The 24,460-nt window shown below is 37.0% G+C and overlaps 1 protein-coding gene across 1 annotated transcript in view; it reads right to left on the reverse strand.

The window, feature by feature from the left end:
- The window catches only part of LOC134732578 (uncharacterized), a 208,096-nt gene that overhangs the window by 18,627 nt on the left and 165,009 nt on the right, over positions 1 to 24,460 (reverse strand). Inside the window, exon 4 of the mRNA XM_063618505.1 lies at positions 5,164 to 5,400. Coding sequence (XP_063474575.1) covers positions 5,164 to 5,400 — 237 coding nt within the window. The remainder of the gene's footprint in view (positions 1 to 5,163; positions 5,401 to 24,460) is intronic.

Consider the following 24,460-nt stretch of genomic DNA (forward strand, 5'->3'; position numbering starts at 1 on the left):
ATAACTATGCTTTTTACTAACAACAAGGGAGCACTACAAAAGCACAAAACATTTTAGAACAAGTGTTACTCCATTTTCTGTCACCAAGAGGCATTAAATAAAGTGCCAGCCACAACTGCAAATTGCAAGTAGATTGATCTCTCTAGAAAGTTTATTGCTGCAGTCAGTACAAAAGGAATGATGGAGTTCCTCTTTCCAATAGCAAGCCCACAGAGACAATAAAAGCTAGAGGCAAAGTATTGCTGAGAATCATATACACTGTAACAGTCAGTCCTTTACCATATACCAACATAAGAAAACGGCATAAGTGATAGAAAAAAGGTTGAATGAAAAGTCATTTTTAAAGCATTGGGACCTATGCCAATAATTCTAGTACTAGGTCAGAAATACATAAGTATTTCAGATTTAATATTATATAGGTGTGTTTGTTCAATATAACCAAGTATATGTAGTTAGCCCCAGACTTAGCAAGAACAAAATTAATTGTTTATTTATCATCAATAATAGAGAGAAAAGGAAATTTATTTTAAAAAAACACTAAGACGAAAACAGATAGTGTTTTATAGTGTTACATATAAGCCAATTGTTGTCTCCATTTTTTTCCTTCCCTCACACACTGACTCTTTCAAATCTTTAGCTGTCTACTCATTTCCTCAGAGAAAATATGGGGCACAAAATAGAACAGAATTTAAGGGGCTTCTTAGGTTTGGACAAAGTTCAGATTTCTGCTGGAAATTGGTTTAGTGATTCTTGGATCCAAAATAAGACACACTTCATCAGAGTTTTCAGTCATTTCATTGAAGAAGTATATGTGAGTTACTTACCAGGATGAGTAAGGCAACCTAAATATGTCACAGAAAAATATTCTGAACCCATTTATTACCTGTCTTCAGGCATTTGAAGAAAATTGATGGTCTTCTTTTATTTTTTTTAAACCTTGGTCATAATAATGACAACAACTACTATTTATTGAGCTAATATTAAAAATGTTTACTTAGTTTGACCTTGAAACCAGGCTACCTGTATTCAGATTTTAGCTCTTTCTCCTATCTGCTGTGTAACCTGTGGAGGCTAATGCAATTTCATCTTGTATGCTAATCTGATATGTTGGCTTCTGATTAACCCCAGTTGTGGAAATGCTGCCAAGATTTCCAGTTTATCTGTTGTTTCTTGTGTGAGAACGGGTACTTACTGTAAATCCTGCCTTTAGACCTAACAACCTTGATGTTCTTGTACTTCAATGCTCCTAGATATCCCTTCCAAATTACCCCTTCCCTATGGTATATAAGCCCTGAGTCTGGAGGGTAATTTTTTAGGAATCAACCATGTCATCTCTCCGCTGCCAGAAACGGAGACGTGGTTTCTGTTCATAAGTCCCCATTAAATGTTTGTTCCTAAGAAACTGGATTTGTCAGCCTCTTTCTTCAGCATCTCAGCTTCCTTGGACTTTGAGGTAGGTTTACATAGACCTGCCCACTGAGAAACCTAACCTTAGAAAAGTTGTAAAATATCTCTGTTCTCCAGCTTTCCAATTTTTAAAATGTAATTAACAGTATCATCTACCTCATAAGGTTGTCATAGGATTTACTATTTGTTAAGGCAATTAAAATTGCACCTGTTGTATAATAAATGTAGCATAAGTGATGATTTAATACCACAGTGTTTCAGTCACTTCTCTAAATACATTATATAATGTGTTTAAAGCTAACAAAACCCTCTTAGGTAAGTAGAATTGGGGCTTCTATTCTATACTGGAAACTGAGGCAAAGAAAGATTGACAAACGTGCATACATCTATAGAGGAGAAAACATTCACAGCTGAACATTTAAGCCACCCAGTTAATAAGTTTTTAATATCTATATTGATTTATTTTTCTTGATATCAAACATGAGTTTCCTGCATCAGAGATCATAGGTTTTATTACTAAGCACAAAAAACTGTTGAAGTTTCTTATGTCCAATTCTCTCCTCTCATGGTGTAAGTGAGTAGATGAAGAGAAACAGATCCTACATGTGCAAAAGCAAATTCTTGCAAGACAAAAATAGAACCCCCAAAAATATGAATTTTAGGACTTATATAGGAATGTTCCACAATAGCCTCTCCTGAGAGATAAAAAAAGAAAAAGGACCTTAATTTTCTAATGTAAATAATTCATATTTTGGAGAAAAGAAGTTCCTTTGATGTTCACAACCCTTGGGATAATAAACCAATGGCTATGGGTTTAACCCCCTTTTAACAAATAAGCACATGACTCTGTGTCACCTATCACCTTAGAATGCAAAGAACAAATATCTATAAGGAAAAAGAAATGTTCTTTAGCTTTATATTAATTTTCTCTGCTCAGAGAGCTTTGATCATGCAAAAAATGAAAATATTTCCCTGCAATTCAACAGCAATCTGACACTAGAGATTACACACTTAACCTATAAATTATACTAAGATATTAAAAGTGTATTAGTGTTATTTCTAAACAGAAAAAAATATATTGCAAGAAATTGGAAGAAATTTGAAAAATATTTATGTCACAAATTTTGTAGTGTCTTTCAGAATGAGTAATATATTTTTAAAGCATCTTGCTTTAAAGAGAGTAGAAAATAATCGTAGTGTCATCTCTTTTCCATGAGAAGTTATAATCGTTAATTGGCAGTTGTGGTGGGTTTTATGTTCCATGAATAAAATTTTCAGAGGAACTTTCATAAAGTCCAGAAATTATTCATAGAATTAAAGCTTGTTGATACTGAATATTTGGTTTGAGATATTGATACAGAACGTCTGGGCTTCCGCTAAACCCCACCCTCAAGCCTAGAACCACAGCCCCAAGTGAAAACAGCTGACCCTGTTTTTCCACCCAAATGTTGCTATTTTGGCCTGCCATGCTTCTATCCTGTGCCCATAAAAAGACTTCAGCTGGCAGAGCAACACAAGCAGCTGTTGCAAGTGGTTGGGGATCCAAGCAGCAGAGCGTTGGGGATACAAGCTGGTGAATGTCAGATGTACAAGCTGCTGAGCATCAAAGACTACGGATAGATGCGGCTAACTTCAGATGGTGTGGCTTCAGGGAAAGACCACCTTCTTCCCGCACCATCCCCTTTCCAACTCCCATCCTGCTGAGAGCCATCATCCAATAAAATCCTCTGCATGTACTCCCTTTCAATCTATTCATATGACCTGATTCTTCCTGCATGCCGGACAAGAACCTGGGTGCTGAGAGGGCCGGGGGTTGGATGCTGTTGCGGGGCCATACAGAGCCTACTCCCACCAGAGAGGAGTGGCCGGCTGGTTCCCGCGCTTGCTTGCTCCCTCTCAGGAGGAGTGACCAGCGGTGGGCTGAGTGAAACAAGCCACTCCAGTACCCACCCATGAAGGAGGCCAAGGGAGCAATCCTGTCTCATCTGGGGGCCCGTCAGAGATACGAAAAAGGGTGAGTTTAAATTCAGAACTGTTGGATCTTCCTCTTTTCCAAGATCCTACCATCTCTCCCTTTCCATCAAGTAAAAGGAATGTTGGCTCTGTTTCCCTTCACGGAGGTCTAGTCGGTCTGAATAGTTATTAAAGGAACCTTTCTACAAAGCAAGAGGCTCTTTCCCCACCCCTGCCCCCAACCCCTTATGCACTTTTAAGTTGTTTTTCTTCTTTTTCTAAGTGAGAGGATTCTTTTCCAAACTCTGCGCTTTGCTAGAAGAAGGAGGAAACAGACGAGCGTCCCCTGCTGGCTGATAATGGCAAATTTGGCAAAGTTTGTCTGGGACATCTAAATGACTCCCAAGCAGCCCCTGAAATACTTTTTTTTTTTTTCCTCATATTTGATTCCAAACTTCAGGTTGAAGCCCTAGAAAGGAAAACCATATCAGAGGGATCCAAAGCCAGCCAACAGGCACAGTGTAAGTGGGCAGGACCAATTCCTACCAATTAAACCCTAGCTTCACGGAAGGAGGCCATGCTCGATGGTATAGATGAGGCCCAGGGAACTCAAAATTTGTCGACAGCAGGGGGATAGGGCATATGTGGATAAGAGCAGATACTCCTACCCCTTAGGCTCCCCTGTTAACATGGGTGAAAGCCGCTTTGGTACCCATAGGTGGCACCTGCCAAGGTCACTGGAACTCGGGGATATGGACACAAAAGAAAAGGGAATTCATCCACTTTCTTTCTCCCTCACACCCGAGTTTTCACTGAAGGAAGGAAGGGAATGGGGGATGCCAAATTCCCTGTCTTTCAGAATGGACAACCAAAAAACTTGACTACCTCCAATTTATATTAAGAAACGGACTCTGGGACAAGATAGTACTTTAGAGGACCTACTGAAAGTGCCCCCCTTGGTCTTTTAGACACAAGAAAGAGGCAAAAGCTTTAATGGCCACCATGCAAGCCTACGAACCCAAGAATTCCTAAGGTTCACCTGTTAACTGCTAGAGATATGGCAAGAATAGTTACCTCTCTCTTAAAGTTTAATCACTCCCATACAAGGTTTAATTTATTTCACCAAGGAGAGACAGCTCGAGGTGCAATGTAGTTAGTATATTTCACTTCTTATTTCTGAGATTTTTGGCACTAGATTCCTTCCTTGTATGATACACATGTTTGATCCATGGATACTTAAACTTGTGAAGTTTGTTTTTTCTTTTGCCTAGAGGCCATCAAGGCTCCAAAATGGGCAGGCAGCTGGAGCTTTGGATGATGGCTGCTTTTTGCCAGTGACCCTTGGGTAGACCTCTGGGAGGAATCTGACTGCTGATTTCCCCAAACAGTGCCCCTTTTCAGCACGAAATAGCTAAGAGCAGTCATCGTCCATATTCTAATGGCAGTTACGTGTGCCTCTTCAGAGGGGGGAAATAACACAGAATGGCTGGGCTCCCAGCTAAACCCCACCCTTAAGCCTTAAGTGAAAACAGCTGTCCCTGTTTTTCCACCCAAATGTTGCTTTTTTGGCCTGCCATGCCCCTATCTTGTGTCCATAAAAAGACCTCAGCTGGCAGCTCTACACAAGCGGTTGATGCAAGCAGTTGGGAGTGCAAGCAGCTGAGTGTCAGAGACTATGCCTAGACGCAACTAACTTCAGATTGTGCAGCTTCAGGGAAAAATCACTTTCTTCCCACACCATCCCCTTTCCAACTCCCGTCCCACTGAGAGCCATCACCCATTAAAATCCTCTGCATACACTACCTTTTAATCCCGTCATGTGATCTGATTCTTCCTGGATGTAGAACAAGAACCCAAGTGCCAAGAGGGCAGGGGCTTGGACACTGCTGCAGGGCGCACACAGAGCATACTCCGGCCAGACAGGAGTGGTCAGCTGGTTTCAGAGTTCGTTCCCTCTGGTTTCCACATTCGCTTGCTTGCAGGCTCCCTGTTGCAAGGAGTGGCCTGTGGTGGGCTGAGTGAAATGAGCCACTCCAGTTCCTGTTCACGAAGGGGGCGGGTCAAGGGAAAAAAAAAACCTCTCAATATGGTTTACTCTTTGGACAATCTTAAGGACTGAATGTTTTTGTCCCCCCAAATTCACATGTTGAAGTTCTAGCCTCCAATGTGATGGTATTTGTAGGTGGAGTCTTTGAGAGGTAATTATGGCTACAGTAATTCCTGACAGTGGATTTCTTACGATGGAATTAATGATTTTGTAAAACAGATACAGGATCTCTCTTTCCTCCAGGTGAGAATACAGCAAGAAGACAGCCATCTGCAGACTAAGAAGAGGGCCCTCACTAGACACTGAATCTGCCAGCACCTTGATTTTGAATCGTCCGGCTTCTAAAACTGTGAAAAGCAAATGTTAGTTTCTTAGTCTATGGCATTTTGTTTTAGTGGCCTGAAATGACTGAGACAGACACAGCTATGTAACATCCCAGGTGCAAATACTTCTGGCTCCAACTACCTAGTATTAGACCAAACTTCACAGTCTGAAAGAATATTTCTCCACAATGCATTCACAGTCAGCCATTTACTGCAGACACAAGCCACAATTTTGGGGTTCCTAGGCCACTTTTACTTCTGAACAGAGGGCTAAACTTTTGGAGGTTCCCATCCTTTCAGGTTAGAAAATTTGCTAGAATGACTTACAAAACTCAGAACACTTTATACTTATTATTAGTGTCTCACGTGTCCATGTGAAGAGACCACCAAAAAGGCTTTGTCTGAGCAATAAGGCTATTTATTTCACCTGGGTGCAGGCGGGCTGAGTCCAAAAAAGGACTTAGCAAAGGGTGGTGGATTATCATCAGTTCTTACAGGTTTTGGGATAGGCGGTGGAGTTAGGAGCAATGTTTTGCGGGCAGCGGGTGGATCTCACAAAGTACATTCTCAAGGGAAGGGAGAATTACAAAGAACTTTCTTAAGGGTGGGGGAGATTACAAAGTACATTGATCAGTTAGGGTGGGGCAGAAACAAATTGCAATGGTGGAATGTCATCAGTTAAGGCTATTTTCACTTCTTTTGTGGATCTTCAGTTGCTTCAGGCCATCTGGATGTATATGTGCAGGTCACTGGGGATATGATGGCTTCGCTTGGGCTCAGAGGCCTGACAATTACAGGTTTATTATAGGAAAAGAGGTATAAATCAGAACCATTCAAAGAGAGACACATAAAGCAAGGTTGGAGAGTACCCAAACCATGAAGTTTCTGTTATCCTCAGATCTATTACTCTCCCAGCACATCAATGTGTAACAATAACCAGAGTATAGCCAACCAGGGAGGTTACCCAAGTTTCACTGTTTATGTTTTTCATGTAGCTTCATTAGATAAGTATAATTAACTAAATTAATAGACGCGGTCAAACTGAATCTCGATCCTCCCTTTTCTCCATAGAGGTCAGGTTGATATCACATGGTTTGAAGCCCAAATTCTCTAATCATATGATTAGTCTATTGTGGCCTGCTCCATGTTTAGTTATATTATTAGCATAAACTAGGGGCCCAACTGGAGTCACCTACTTAGCATAAACTATCAGGTGTGGTATGAGAGATTCACTATGAATAACAAATACATGCCTATTACTGGACAAATTCCAAAGATTTAAACATTATCTCTCAGGAACCAGGGCTAAAACCAGTCAAATTCCTCATTACACACTAAAACAGCCTCAGGCCGAAAGAAGACTAAATGTGACTATAAACGCTGGTTGAGACACAGGAATTAAAAGTGGGAGATGGTAAGGGATTATGCATATGTAAAGGATAAATGAAAACAGTTCAAGATAAAGAGGAGCTTTTTCATTGATCCAAAATATTTTACGTATTTATGAGGTACCTGTGCTATTTTGTCACATGCATAGAATGTGTTATGACAAAGTCAGGGTATTTAGGGAATCCATCACCTTGAGTATTTTTCATTTCTGTGTGTTGTGAAAATTTCAAGTCCTAGCTGTTACCTATTTTGAAGTATTTAATACATTGTTGTTAACTATAGTCACTCTACTTTGCTGTCAAACATTAGAACTTATACGTTCTATCTAACTTTATGTTTCTACCCATTAACCAACCTTTCTTCAATCCCCTTCTCCCACTCAAACATAGTTTCCCAGCTTCTGGTATCTACCTTTCTCCTCTCTACCTCCATGAGATCAACCTTTTTAGTTTCCACATATGAGTGAGAATATTCAATATTTGACTGTCTGTGCCTGTCTTATTCCATTTAACATAATGACTTTGAGCTTCATCCATGTTGTTGCAAGTGGTAGGATATCATTCTTTTTTTATGGAAGAATAGTATCCCATTTCATTGTGCATATGTACCATATTTTCTTTATTCCTTTATCCATGGATGGACACTTAGGTTGATTTCTTCTTTGCTCATGTGAATAGTGCTGCAATAAACACATAAGAACAGGTACCCCTTTGATACGCTAGTTTATTTTCTTTTGGGTAAATAGCTGAAAGCAGGATTGCTGGATAATTTGGTAGTTCTAATTTTAGTTTTTGAGAACTTTTTTTTTAATTACTGTTTTTTATAGTGGCTGTAGTAATTTACATTTCCATCAACAGTCTGTAAAAGTTCCTTTGTCCTTTGCATCCTTGCTAGCGTCTGTTATCTTTTGTCTTTTTAACAATGGCTATTCTAAGTAGGATGAGATGCTATTCGATTGTGGTTTTAATTTGCATCTCCCTTATGATTAAGAATTATCTATTCATATCCTTCTCCCAGTTTTTAAAGGGATAATCTGTTTTTTGTTTGTTTGTTTGTTTAACTCCTGAGGTGTTTGTGTTTCTTGTATTTCCTGGATATTAGTCTTTCGTCAGGATGAATGCTTTACAGATATTTTCTCCCATTTGAAAGGTTATCTCCTCACTCTGTGGATTTGTTTCTTTGTTAGGCAGAAAAATTTTAATATAGTCTCATTTGTCTATTTTTATTTTTCTTACCTGTGTTTTTTATGTTTTAGTCAATGTATAAACCAATGTCCTAAAGTGTTTTACTATGTTTTCTTCTAGTGGTTTTATAGTTTTAAGTGTTATATTTAAGTTTTTAATTGATCTTGAGTTGATTTTTTTATTCAGAGAGATATGAGCCCAATTTCTTTCTTCTGCATATGGATATTCAATTTTCTCAGCACTATTTATTGAAAAAGATGTTCTTTCCCTGAGGTATGTTCTTGAAGACTTTGTCAAAATCAGTTGGCTGTTAAGTATGTGGATTTATTACATAATTGGGCTCTCTATTCTGTTCCTTTGGTCTATGTGTCTGTTTTTACATAAATACTATTCTGTTTTAGTTACCGTAGCTTTATAATGCATTTTGAAGTCAGGTAGTATGATGCCTCCAGCTCTCTTCTTTTTGCTCTGAATTGCTTTGGTCCTTTAGGCTGTTTTTTAGTTTCATACATATTTTAGGATTTTAAAAAAAATTCTGTGAAAATGTCATTGGAATCTGGTGGGGACTGCATTGAATCTATAAACTGATTGGGCAGTATAATAATTTTAATTCTTTTGATCCATGAACATAGGATGTCTTTCCAATTGTTTGTAGTGTCACTTGATCAATTTTATTTGTCTTTCTAAAAAAACCACCTTTTTATTTTGTTGATCCTTTGAATTGTTTCATTGGTCTCGATTTCATTTAGTTGTGTTGTGGTCTTATAGTATTTCTGTCCTTCTACTAATTTTGGGTTTGATTTGTTCTTACTTTTTCTAGTTCCTAGAAGTGCTTTGATAGGTTGGTTATTTAAAGTCTTTCTTCTACCTTTTCGATATAAGAGTTTATTGTAATACACTTCTGTTTTAGCATTTTTTTTTTTACCATATACCATATGTTTTGGTGTGTTGTTTCTATTTTTAGTCCTTTCAAGAAACTTTTGATTTTGTCCTTAATTTCTTCTTTGACCCAATGGTCATTTAAAGGTATGTTGTTTAATTTACATGTATTTGCACACTTTTCAAAGTTTCTCTTGTTATTGATTTTGCATTATTCCCTGTGGTCTGATAAGTTAATGATATCTATTTGTTTCAAATTTGTTGGATTTGTTTTGTGTCCTAATGTATGGTCTATCCTGGTGAATGTTTCATGTGCTGATGAGAAGAATGTATATTCTATAGCTGTTGGATAAAATGGTCTGTAAATGTCTTTTAGGTCCATTTAATCTAATGTGTAATTTACATTCAATGTTTCTTTGCTCATTTTCTTTCTAGATGATCTGTCTAATGCTGAGAGTTGGGTGTTGAAGTCTCCAGTGATTATTGTATTGGAGTCTATCCCTCCCATTAGATATAATAACATTTGTGTTACATATCTTAATACTCCAGTGTTGGGTACATGTATATTTAGAGTTGTTATTTCTCTTACTGAATTGATCCCTTTATCATTATACAATAGTCTTCTTTGTGTCTTTTTACTATTTTTGACTTAAAGTATGTTTTATCTGATATAAGTATATACGTATTGCTACACCTGCTCACATTTGGTTTCTGTTTGAATCCCTTTCCTTTCAGTCTATATGTGTCTTTACAGGTTAGGTGAATTTTTGTAGGCAGTATAAACTTGGATCATTTGTTATTTGTTTATCTTCAGCAAATCTATGTCTTTTAAGTGGAAAACTTAATCCATTTAAATAAAGATTATTATTCATTGTGAGAGACATTTATTATTATTCATTGTGAGAGCTCATTTCCCTCATTTTACTGATTTCTGGTTTTTTTTAATATTCTTTCTTTTTCCCCTCTTTTATTACATATTATAGTGCTTTAGTGGTTTTCTGTCATAGTAATATTTGAGTCTTTTCTCTTTTTTGTTTGTGCCTTTCGTCTACCAATGGGTTTTATGTTTTCATGTGTTTTCATGATGGTGGATGTCATTCTTACACTTCTGGGTATAGAAGTCTTTTAAGCATTTCCTATAGGAACAGTCTAGTAGTGATAAATTCTGTCTGCTTTTGCTAGTCTAGGATTTTATTTCTCCTTCATTTATGAAGGCTAACTTTGCCAGGTATAGTATCCTTGGCTGACAGTTCTTAACTTTTGGCACTTTAGGTATGTTATCCAATTATCTCCTAGCCTGTAAGGTTTTTTCCTGAGAAATGTGCTGTTATTCTGGTGAAGATTCCTTTATAAGTGACTAGATGCTTTTTTCTTGCTGTTTTTATTTTTTTTTGTTGTTTTTAACTTGTGACAGTTTGACTATAACATCCTATTTAGAAGACCTTTTTGAATTGTATCTATTTGGGTATCTCTGAGATTCCTGTATATGGATATCTAAATATTTTGCTAGACCTGTGGGGTTTTTATATATTATTTCATTAAATAAGTGTTCTAATATTTTTGGTTTCTGTTTACCTTTTGAGACACCACAACTTTGGATATTTGTTTCCTTTATGGTGTTCAATATATCATGAAGGCTTTGCTCATTCTTTTTTTTAATTATTGTTTTTATGTGATGGGATTATTTCAAAACAGCTATTTTCCAATTCTGAGATTCTTTTTTCTTCTTGATTTGGTCTGTTTTTAAGCTTTCAAATGTATTTTTTATTTACTTCAATGAATTATTCAGTTTCAAAATTTTGATTAGGTTCTTTTATGAAATCTATCTCTGGTGAATTACTCATTTATATTCTGAATTGTCTTTCTGATTTCTTTGTACTATTTTTCAGTGTTCTCATATCTCATTGAGCTTCAGTGTCAAATTTGGCATTCTTTTTAGGGATTTGGAGAAATTTCTTTTCTACTCAAATCTGTTGCTGGAGAATTATTGTATTCCCTTGGAGGTGTTATATTTTCTTGCTTTTTTATGTTTCTAGTCTCTTTACTTTGATATCTGCACATAGCTGTAACAGTGGCTTCATCCACGAATTCCAATACTGTTTTTGAATTTCTTTTTATGGAGGATGACTTTTTTGTGACTATGGTATTGGTTGGGTGGGGCACTTTGGCTTGATTCTGGCTGCATGTAGTATTGTAGTCTCTAGATTATTTCTTCTGCATAAATAGTGTCAGTGACATTTATAATTTCCTAGTGGGTTAGGGTATGGTTGTTAGTAGAGGTTGTGGTGAAATTTTACTGAAGGCTGGAATGCCATGTGGGCCAGTCTTCTAGTCCCAGTGGTAGCAGTAGGGGGCCAAGTGTGCCAGGGCAGCATACACTTGCACTGGTATTAGGAAGTTCAAGCAGGCCAATTCTTGGGCCTCCAGATGGCTTACTCAGGTGCTGGGAATCGCAGAAGTGAGGTGGGAAAGCAGGTGAATTCTCCAGTCTTTGCAAAGTAGGTGTGTCATAGGTGATAGCATTAGTATTGGTGGAACAAACCTCTGTGTCCCAAGTGGTTTATGTTGGTGTTGGAGGTAGTTGTGACAGGCTGGGTGAAGAGGTGCTTTTTCACAGCCTATATTCTTCCAGAAATTTCTTGGAATTTTAAGATGATTATAATTTATAATCTTCTTTTATATGTGAACGCTCCAAAAATTTCAACAACATCAGCCATTCTTGCCGTTTAGACATTCTTTGCTCTTAAAATCCAATGAGGCTGCAATTTAATGTATTTCTACATTAACATTCAAAAATTCTGTTACTATTCATTTTCTCTTGTGTTAATTTACAATGAAAGGGTGAATGACATTTCACCTAACTCCAAGAACTCATTGCTTTTGTAAATGGCAGCTGGTTCGATGAGCTATATTTTAATGATTTTTTATTTCTAGTATCCCTACGAAAATGACCAACCAGTTGTTTTATCTCTCCTTAGGAAGCCTCCATCCATTCTTATCTAATTCTCTAAAAACAACCTTATAACAACACCTTGGGTTTAAAACAAAATCAACAACAACTGAAACCTGAAAGCAATTATTTGGTACCATGAATCTTTAAGGGAAAAGTGTATCTTCAAAGTGTCAATCAGAATCTTCCTAATTATTTGGAAAAACCAATATCCATGCAATAATAAGTAAACTCATACATTCCGATACCATAAATTACTATACAGCCATGGAACCAATTCTAAGTATATTACACTGATTTCAATAAATTATGATATTACTTAATATACTCTCTCTGAGTGGCAGTGCATAATATTATAAAACTGACTAGATACTCTGAACTGTTTTTCATAATTTAGGTTTATTAGATTTTACAACTCACTTAAATCTCATATAAAAACTAATCCTATTACGGCCTGAGTTCCCTTTGGGAAACTCTTTATTAAGATATGTTAATAATACTAGGTCACATAAATATTTTAGCTGCAGAGTTACTTTCCTAAATGTGTGTTAATAATGATAATTTTTAAATTATAATAATATTTATTTTCTAAAACCATGATTGATCAAAACTTATTTTAGAAGAGAAAAATCAGCACTAAATTAAATTTCTACTGTAGTTGACCCATAAATTGGGTAATAGGCCTTGAGGTAATAGTTGATTTGTATTTTTATCCTCAATAAAATCTTAGTTAGTAATAATTTGCTGTACTATACAATAATAGTTTAAGTAAAACCTCTTTCTTTTTTAATTTTTTTGAGATGGAGTCTCACTCTGTCACCCAGGCTGGAGTGCAATGGCACAATTTTGGCTCACCGCAACCTCTGCCTCCTGGGTTCAAGTAATTCTCTTGCCTCAGCCTACTGAGTAGCTAGCATTAACAAGTGTGCACCACCACACATGGCTAATTTTTGTATTTTTAGTAGAGACGGGGTTTCACCATGTTGGCCAAGCTGGTCTTGAACTCCTGACATCAGGTGTTCCACCCTCCTTGGCCTCCCAAAGTGCTGGGATTACAGGTGTGAGTCACCGTGCCTGGCCAAGACCACCTTCTAAATTTTGGACATTTAAATTGCCTTCAAACATGTTAATAATCTATGTGTATTAGATATTAGAACTTGTTTTCTAGAAACTTTAAACACACCAAAGTTTTATCTACAAAAGTACTTTAAATATGTTTTGTGTATTATATAGGTTAAAAACCATTTGTGAAATAGATGTCACTCATTATTTTAGTAAACCATTTCTATAGATAAGACTCTATAGGTTAACAACAAAACAATTTCCACCCTGTTTCCTCAAAATAAAGCATGAGAATGTAATAATACATTTTAATTAAAATTTAAATATATTTCATTGGAAACTCTTTAGCAAATAGTCTTGGGAGTATTGTAATCTAATTTCCAAAATTTTTAAGTCAAATTAAAATGAAACATTGATGCAAATTTAAAATTAAACTTAAGTTCAAATATAAATTAAACTTGAAAAAATGTGATCTAAGACACATATGTAAATATCAAACCTAAACATTTCCTCTTATTTTATTTTGTAAAATATATAGGAATAATTATATAAATAAATCTTAAATAAATGTTCATTTCTATTTTTTAAACTCATTTAATTATATCCTTGTAAAAACTCAATACTTTTTTATAATTAGATGAATAATTCTGTAAGAAAGTACTATAAATTACAATCAAATTTACTCTTTACGAAAAAATATATTGTGGCATTAAACTGGTGGTATTTTTATCAAAATGTTATTCTCAACAAGAGATTAAAAATATATGCCATAGACACATGCAATCCAGACATTGTTACTTGCCTTAAATAACTGTGGCCCTTTGTTCCACTATTTCTGGAACCACTCCTCCACTATATCAATTATTCAGCATTATGAGGGCCAACACTTCCCATATCTGATTATTAACTTTTTAGCATATAACATTTTTCCAAAATATGTACTTTCTAGTTTCTATGTGACATCTGTACAAACTCAGTTGTTTAACATTTGAATTTTAATTTGTGAATGAGTAATTCCTCAGTTTATAGCAATCCAAGTTTCCTGGTAGGATTTATTTTGGTTTTGACTTTCTTTGTCCTTTTTATCCAACCTCTAAGTTTGCATGGGGCAGTCCCTACATATGGGGCATTTTGGAAATTATGGGCATGCTACTGACTTAATGGGTGTATTCAGATACTAAGCATGTTGCCATGCTGAGGATGGTTGTCCTCAGTGAAGAATTTTCTGACATTTCACACTACTTCCAAGTGTCTCACCATACATTAATGAACATGGCAACATGACTAATAGTTTTCTGAGCATAGTGTCTAATACTGCTAACACCAAAGCAAATTTTTTCAGTTTTAAAATAGCCTCTATTTTTTTCAAAGTTAAATTGCCATGTTTACCAAATAAAGAACATACTCTACTTTTTTGAAAATTTTAAAGCATTGTTCGATATTTAAAAAATTATTTCACCAAAGGCACTGACATTTGTGGTATTCATATCCCAATACAACACATTTGTAGCTGTTGCATTTATGCTGCTTCTATGCAGAAGTACAAGTGCCTGAATAATTGGATGTTTTCCTGTGAGGTTAAACCTGACCATTTGCACATTATTTTGCATTACATTTTTTTTTTTTTTTTTTTTTTTTTTTTTTTGAGACGGAGTCTCGCTCTGTCGCCCAGGCTGGAGTGCAGTGGCGCAATCTCGGCTCACTGCAAGCTCCGCCTCCCGGGTTCACGCCATTCTCCTGCCTCAGCCTCTCCGAGTAGCTGGGACTACAGGCGCCCGCCACCACGCCCGGCTAATTTTTTGTACTTTTAGTAGAGACGGGGTTTCACCGTGGTCTCGATCTCCTGACCTCATGATCCGCCCGCCTCGGCCTCCCAAAGTGCTGGGATTACAAGCGTGAGCCACCGCGCCCGGCCTATTTTGCATTACATTTATAATAAGTTATATATTATTATTATATTAATGAAATAAAACTTTTCATTTTTGTATAATTATAATGATGCATTAGTGTTTTGTTATATATATATGTTATTTTATGTTTGAAATTCATTTCACAATAGCAAAAATTACACTAGAAAATATTTTTTAAAAGGAGACTTTTAGTCTGATAGGGTTGTGAACTATTATAAACATTACTCATGGCCAGGTGTGGTGGCTCACGCCTGTAATCCCAGCACTTTGGGAGGCTAAGGCAGGCGGATCATCTGAACCTAGGAGTTTGAGACCAGCTTGGCCAACATGGCGAAACCCTGCCCCTAGTAAAAATACAAAAAATTAGTTGGGCGTAGTGGCAGGCTCCTGTAATCCCAGCTACTCAGGAGGCTGAGGCAGGAAAATCACTTGAACTTGTGAGGTGGAGGCTGCAGTGAGCTGAGACTGTGCCACTGCACTCCAGCCTGGGCAACAAGAACAAAACTCCATCTCAATAATGAAACTCCATCTCAATAAATAAATGACTAACTAAATAAATAAATAAAACTCATTCATATAAGTATAAAGAATGTGCTACATGAGCTGTCTCCAGTCATGTCATGTACAAACTAAGTTTTGTGCTTGCCTTGATATTATATTAAATATTTCTAAGCAGTTCAAAACAGTGGGAACCAAACCACTGTTTGAAAACTGGGAAAACAATAACAACAATAGCATTGCTCTACCATTATTGAACATTTGCCATCTGCCAGGCAAAGTTATGGGCAATTAATATGTAAGTAACTCATTTAATCCCTACAGAAACCTATATGGTGAAACTTTTATTATCCTCACATTATAAATCAGTAAGACAAAGTGACAATAAATATTTTGGAGTCAACTGTACACATAGTTAACATAATCAACTTCCATTAAAAGAAAAAAAAAGGTTTGTAAAAGGCTAGCTAGGTTACATGATAATAAAGTAGCTTTGTTTTTGTCTTGAACAATCATGGCTACTCAGTGGCCTAGTTTATCCTTACCAGGCCAGATGCCAGGGCTGCTTTTCTCTTCCTTACATCTCTTGAGATTCAATAAAATTAATCTGTTTCCTACATTCTGAAATATAATCTGTCATATTCTAATATATGCGAGGAGTGTATGTGTGTGTTTGTACGTGTGTATAGTTAGAAAAAGAGTTACTATGGCCTTTCAAAGGGAAATAATTCATAGCCAACTGATATTTCAGGAAGACCACAGAAAGTATTAACAATGATAGAACTTAATGAGAAGTATGATGAAATATTCAGATGTGCAAAAAGATATGATGATTTTCCTCACTTTTTCCAGTTGCTCCTGACTTTTCTCTCAAAAGCAATTTTCCCATTAAATATTTTGTATGTCTAATCTTGTCTTGATGTCTGCTTCTAGGAAGACCTGAAGTAATGCAGCATAGAAACATGTTCAAGGAAAAGAGTAGTTATGCTTTTCTGAGGTGTATACCTACTGTGTGTTAGCAGTGGAAGACAACTGGATTGGATAATACCAGGTAATGTTTGAAATGCCAGGATAATGAATTCACAGTTAATGTTATACTGAATTTGGATTTAAATGTAAGTTAACAGCATTGTAAAGAATGGCAAAAGTACAAGTAGAAAAACTACCAAAAAGCCTTCTAATATAAGTGAGGTAGAAGTGATTGAAAACATTATATAAGGTGGTGGCTGTTCAGAAAGACAGTCTGTCATAGGCACTATACATTCCAGCACACTATTACAGGCAAGACTGGAAACATAATTTACAAGGCCAAGTGCAGAAAAGCATGAAGCACTTCAGAGGACAACATACTGTGTTACTGCATAGTTTGCATGCCAATGAAGCTCACCCTACTTGTTTGAGCACGACAACAACACAAAGTCTTTACTACTCTTCACTTCATAGGTTTAAACTCCAAAATAGGATAATCTAGTTACCACTGAAAATAAGAGTGACAGGAGAAGGGAGAGAAAAGGTGAACAATTGTGGAGAGAAAAGGTGAACAATTGTAGAGAGAAAAGGTGAAGAATTATCATTTAGATGTTTTAAGCACTTCTTTATAAATGTGTCTTGAAAGTGATTCCTTCTTTCACTTTCATCGTTACTGCCTTTGTGCAATCTCTTTTCACTATTTTTACTATGCGAAATGAGGCCTGAGTAATCTTTAAAAACTAAAAACATATATACACAGATAAAAAAATTAAACTAAATAAAACCAAATACCTTCAAAGGTATGCAACAGAATTTTGTTGGGTAGGTAGATGAAAGGAGGGATAACTTAACCACTGGTAGCTATTTCCATCAAGGAACTATGAATCATAAACATGGGAAAAAATGGTTTTGAATTTTCTTCAGAGAGGCAACGCTTGAAGTTTGGGGAAAAGAAGAGTTTAATAATAGATATCTTTTTAGACTGACATATACAAATAGATACAGACATATAGAAGTGCATGTAGTAAAATAATTATAGAAGGTGTAATCAGAGGTGAAAGATGAACCACAAAGACTAAAGTGTAACCGAAAGTAAATGCAAAACAAAACTAAATAAGGAAAGAAGATATAGAGTAAAATAATCAGGACAATTAAAGAATAATGATAATAATATTATAAGATTTATTGATTAGAGAGTCATTGATAAACTGAGACTTATTTTAATGGAAAAAATAATAAAAATAATTAAAAATTATACAAATATAAAAAGGTTTAGAGGGTGAGTGAAAACTATTTTTTCAGGAATTTTTCACTGTTCAGAGAAAATATCTAGCATTATACCCTGGAGGGTAACATAATCTTGAGAGAAATATTTTGGAAAGCTGAAAAATTGTGGGTATAGAGAAAGTAGTTTAAAGATTGAGAATACACATTTCAAAATGAATGTCATTGTGAGAGATGAAGTATGGATTTCAGGAAACCATTCCATCTTATAGGGAAAAAAGCCTTCCTCTGATGTTTGGAATTCAAAAATCTGAGAACTGGTATAAAAACAGTGATAATGCGTGAAACATCCAGCAATAAAAATTGCAAAATAAGGATGAATTATTGATAAATATCATGAATTTGTGTTCATATGAGGGTAAAAAGTCTTATAGTAAGAGCTTAAATGTGGATTAGTGAGCAAAGATTCAAGATTTAATTATTAAGTCATCGTTTCAATTTTAACCTATGCCATTGAAAAAAATATCAGCTTTTCTGTGAGAAATAATAATTATCAATTATTTCTTGTTTCCAAAGTTCATTCTTGGACAAAAATTAGAAACCACACACTTATAAAATGACTCAATTTATTTCCTCAGAAGTAAGTTAAATAGCTTACTTTTTAAATGAAGATAATAACTTAAACATTATACCATCAATTCTGTAAAACTATATTTTATAAACTTTTCAATCAGGTTTAAAATAATAAAAGCAATATTGATTTTTGAGGGCTTACTAAGTACCAGATATTCTCCTACAGATTTAATATATCATTTTATTAAATCCAAACAATTTTTTAAGTAGCTATATTAGTTATTGTTTCATAGGTGGGGAGATTAAAGTTCAGAACAATTTTATTCATGACAATGAAACTAAGAAATGGTGTAGCTGATATTTAACCCATAGAAGTTTAAAAATAATAATAAGTGCTTAACCTGGGCAAGATGGCCAACTAGGAACAGCTCCAGTCTGCAGCTCTCAGCAAGACCAACACAGAAGGCAGGTGATTTCTGCATTTGCAATTGAGGTACCCAGTTCATCTAACTGGGACTGGTTAGATAGTGTGTGCAGCCCACTGAGGGTGAGCAGAAGCCGGGAGGGGCGTTGCCTCACCTAGGAAGCACAAGGGGCCAGGGAACTCCCTCCCCTACCCTCGGGAAGCCATGAGGGACTCTACTGTGAGGGATGGTGCTAAATGGCACAGATACTACGCTTTTCTCATGGTCTTCGCAACCCCCAGACCAGGAGATTTCCTCAGGTGTCTATGTCACCAGGGCCCTGGGTTTCAAGCACAAAACTGGGTGGCCATTTGGGAAGACACTGAGCTAGCTGCAGGAGTGTTTTAATACTCCAGTGGCACCTGGAACGTCAGCAAGACAGAACCGTTCGCTTTGCTGGAAAGGAGGCTGAAGCCAGGGAGCCAAATAGTCTTGCTCAGTAGATCCCACTGACACGGAGCCCAGCAAGCTAAGATCCACTGGCTTGAAATTCTCACTGCCAGCCAGCACAGCAGTCTGAAGTCTACCTGGGATGCTTGAGCCTGAGGCTTGAGTAGGTGGTTTTACCCTCACAGTGTAAACAAAGCCACTGGGAAGTTCGGACTGGGCGGAATCCACCACAGCACCACAAAGCCAATGTAGCCAGACTGCCGCTCTAGGTTTCTCCTCTCTGGGCAGGTCATCTCTAAAAGGCAGCAGCCCCAATCAGGGGTTTATAGATAAATCTCCCATCTCCCTGGGATGGAGCACATGGAGGAAGGGGTGGCTATGGGTGCAGCTTCAGCAGACTTCAACGTTCCTGCCTGCCAGCTCTGAAGAGAGCAGCAGATCTCCCAGCACAGTGCTCAAGCTCTGCTAAGGGACAGACTGCATCCTCAAGTGGGTCCCTGACCCCTGTGCTTCCTGATGGGGAGACACCTCTCAGCAGGGGTCGACAGACACTTCATACAGGACAGCTCTGGCTGGCATCTAGTGGGTGCCCCTCTGGGACAAAGCTTCCAGAAGAAGCAGCAGGCAGCAATCTTTGCTGTTCTACAGCCTCCACTAGTGATACTCAGGCAAACAGGGTCTGGAGTGGACCCCCAGCAAACTCCAGCAGACCTGCAGAAGAGGGGCCTGACTGTTAGAAGGAAAACTGACAAACAGAAAGCTATAGCATCAACATCAACAAAAAGGGCAACAATGCAAAAACTCCATCCAAAGGTCACTAACAGCAAAGACCAAAGTTAGATAAATTCACAAAGATGAGGAAAAAACAGCACAAAAGGGCTGAAAATTTCAAAAAACAGAATGCCTCTTCTCCAAAGGATCATAATTCCGTGCCAGCAAGTGAACAAAATTGGAGAGAGAATGAGTTTGACGAATTTACAGAAGTAGGTTTCAGAAGGTGGGTAATAACAAACTCCTCTGAGCTAAAGGAGCATGTTCTAACCCAATACAAGAAAGCTAAGAATCTTTCTCTTTCTTTTTTCTTTTTTTCTTTTTTTTTTAGATGGAATCTTGCTCTGTCACCCAGGCTGGAGTGCAGTGGTGTGATCTCAACTCACTGCTACCTCCGCCTCCCAGGTTCAAGCGATTCTCCTGTCTCAGACTCTGGAGTAGCTGGGATTACAGGCACGTGTCACCACACCCAGCTAATTTTTATATTTTTAGTAGAGATGGGGTTCCACCATGTTGGCTAGGCTGGTCTTGAACTCCTGACCTCGTGATCCACCTACCTCAGACTTCCAAACTGCTGGTTATAATAACCAGTTTAGAGAAGAACATAAATGACCTGATGGAGCTGAAAAACACACCATGAGAACTTTGTGAAGCATAAACAAGTATCAATAGTCGAATCAATCAAGTGGAAGAAAGGATATCAGAGATTGAAGATCAACTTAATGAAATAAAGCATAAAGAAAACATTAGAGGAAAAAGAATGAAAAGGAATGAGCAAAGCCTCCAAGAAATATGGGACTACGTGAAAAGACCAAACCTACGTTTGATTGGTGTACCTGAAAGTGACAGGGAGAATGGAACTAAGTTGGAAAACACACTCCAAGATATTATCCAGGAGAACTTCCCCAACCTAGCAAGACAGGTCAACATTCAAATTCTGGAAATACAGAGAACACTACAGAGATATTCCTTGAGAAGACCAATCCCAAGACACATAACTGTCAGATTCACCAAGGTTGAAATGAAGATAAAAATGTTAAGGGCAGCCAGAGAGAAAGGTTGGGTTACCCACAAAGGGAAGCCCATCAGACTAACAGCAGATCTCTTGGCAGAAACCCTACAAGCCAGAAGAGAGTGGGGGCCAATATTCAACATTCTTAAAGAAAAGAATTTTCAACCTAGAATTTCATATCCAGCCAAACTAAGCTTCATAAGTGAAGGAGAAATAAAGTCCTTTACGGACAAGCGAAGGCTGAGGGATTTTGTCACCACCAGGCCTGCCTTACAAGAGCTCCTGAAGGAAGCACTAAATATGGAAAGGAAACACTAGTACTAGCCACTGCAAAAACAAACCAAAATATAAAGACCATTAACACTATGAAGAAACTGCATCAACTAATGGGCAAAATAACCAGCTAGCATCATAATGACAGGATCAAATTCATACATAACAATATTAACCTTAAGTGTAAATGGACTAAATGCCCCAATTAAAAGACACAGACTGGCAAATAGAATAAAGAGTTAAGACCCATCAGTGTGCTGTATTCAGGAGATCCATCTCAAGTGCAAAGACACACATAGGCTCAAAAAAGCAGGGATTGCAATCCTAGTCTCTGATAAAACAGACTTTCAACCAACATAGATTAAAAAAGACTAAGAAGGACATTACATAATGCTAAAGGGATCAATGCAACAAGAAGAGCTAACTATCCTAAATATATATGTACCCAATACAGGAGCACCAAGATTCATAAAGCAAGTTCTTAGAGACTTACACAGAGACTTAGACTCCCACACAATAATAGTGGGAGACTTTAGCACCCCACTGTCAATATTAGACAGATCAATAAGTCAGAAAATTAATAAGGATATTCAGGACTTCCACTTAGCTCTGGACCAATTGGACCTAATAGACATCTACAGAACTCTCCACCCCAAATCAACAGAATGTGCATTCTCAGGACCATATAGCACTTATTCTAAAATCAACCACCTAATTGGAAATAAAACACTCCTCAGCAAATGCAAAAGAACGGAAATCATAACAAACAGTCTCTCAGACCACAGTGCAATCAAATTAGAACTCAGGTTTAAGAAACTCACTCAAAACCTCACAACTACATGGAAACTGAACAACCTGCTCTTGAATGACTACTGGGTAAATAATGAAATTAAGGCAGAAATAAGTAAGTCCTTCGAAACCAATGAAAACAAAGACACAATGTACCAGAATTTCTGGGACACAGCTAAAATAGTGTTTAGAGGGAAATTTATACCACTAAATGCCCAAAGGACAAAGTGGGAAAGATCTAAAATCAACACACTAATATCATGATTAAAATAACTAGAGAAGCAAGAGCAAACAAATTCAACAGCTAGCAGAAGACAAGAAATAACTAAGATCAGAGCAGAACTGAAGGAGATAGAGACACGAAAAACCCTTCAAAAAATCAATGAAGCCAGGAGATTGTGTTTGAAAAGATTAACAAAATATGTAGACTGCCAGACAGACTAATAAAGAAGAAAAGAGGGAAGAATCAAATAGACACAAGAGAAAATAATAAAGGGGATATCACCACTGATACCACAGAAATACAAACTACCATCAGAGAATGCTATAAACACCTCTATGCAAATAAACTAGAAAATCTAGAAAAAATGGATAAATTCCTGGACATACACACCTTCCCAAGTCTAAACCAGGAAGAAACTGAATCCCTGGATAGACCAATAACAAGTTCTGAAATTGAGGCAGTAATTGATCACCTACCAATCAAACAAAGCCCAGGACCAGACTGATTTACAGCCAAATTCTACCAGAGATACAAAGAAGAGCTGATACCATTCCTTCTGAAACTATTCCAGACAATAGAAAAAGAGGGACTCCTCCCTAACTCATTTTATGGTGCCAGCATCATCCTGATACCAAAACCTGGCAGAGACACAACAAAAAAAGGAAATTTCAAGCCAATAGCCCTGATGAACATTGATGCAAAAATCCTCAACAAAATACTGGCAAACTGAATCCAGCAGCACATCAAAAACCTTATCCACCACAATCAAGTCGGCTTCCTCCCTGGGATGCAAGGCTGTTTGAATCTATGCAAATCAATAAGCATAATCCATCACATAAACAGAACCAATGACAAAAACCACATGATTATCTCAATAGATGTAGAAAAGGCCTTCGATAAAATTCAATACCCTTTCACGCTAAAAACACTCAATAAACTAGGTATTGATGGAACATATCTCAAAATAATAAGAGCTATTTATGGCAAACTCACAGCCAGTATCATATGGAATGGGCAAAAGCTGTAAGCATTAACTTTGAAAACTGGCACAAGACAAGGATGACCTCTCTCACCACTCCTATTCAACATAGTGTTGGAAGTTCTGGCAAGGACAATCAAGCAAGAGAAATAAATAAAGGATATTCAAATAGGAAGAGAGGAAGTCAAATTATCTATGTTTGCAGATGACACAATTGTATATTTAGAAAACCACACTGTCTCAGCCCAAAAATTTCTTAAGCTAATAAGCAACTTCAGCAAAGTCTCATGATACAAAATCAATGTGCAGTACACCAATAATAGACAAACAGAGAGCAAATCATGAGCAAACTCTCACTCACAATTGCTACAAAGAGAATAAAATACCTAGGAATACAACTTACGAGGGATGTGAAGGACCTCTTCAAGGAGAACTACAAACCACTGCTCAAGGAAATGAGAGAGGACACAAATAAATGCACAACTATGCCATGCTCGTGGATAGGAAGAATCAATATCATGAAAATGGCCATACAGCCCAAAGTAATTTATAGATTCATGCTATTCCCATCAAGCTACCACTGACTTTCTTCATAGAATTAGAAAAAACTATTTTAAATTTTACATGGAACCAAAAAAAGAGCTCATATGGCCAAGACAATCCTAAGCAAAAAGAACAAAGCTGGAGGCATCATGCTACCCGACTGCAAACTATACTACAAGGCTACAATAACCAAAACAGCATGGTACTGGGACCAAAACAGATATGTAGACCAATGGAACAGAACAGAGGCCTCAGAAATAACACCACACATCTACAACCATCTGATCTTTGACAAACCTGACACAAACAAGCAATGGGGAAAGGATTCCCTATTTAATAAACAGTGTTAAGAAAACTGGCAAGCCATATGCAGAAAACAGAAACTGGACCCCTTCCTTACACTGTATACCAAAATTAACTCAAGATGGATTAAAGATTTAAACATAAGACCTAAAACCATAAAAAACCCTAGAAGAAAACCTAGGCAATACCATTCAGGATATAGGCACGGGCAAAGACTTCATGACTAAAACACCAAAAGCAATGGCAACAAAAGCCAAAATTGACAAATGGAATCTAATTAAACAGATTCTGCACAGCAAAAGAAACTATCAGCAGAGTGAACAGGCAACCTACAGAATAGGAGAA

Source organism: Symphalangus syndactylus, chromosome 15 (genome assembly GCF_028878055.3).
Source record: "Symphalangus syndactylus isolate Jambi chromosome 15, NHGRI_mSymSyn1-v2.1_pri, whole genome shotgun sequence".
Classification (NCBI taxonomy): domain Eukaryota; kingdom Metazoa; phylum Chordata; class Mammalia; order Primates; family Hylobatidae; genus Symphalangus; species Symphalangus syndactylus.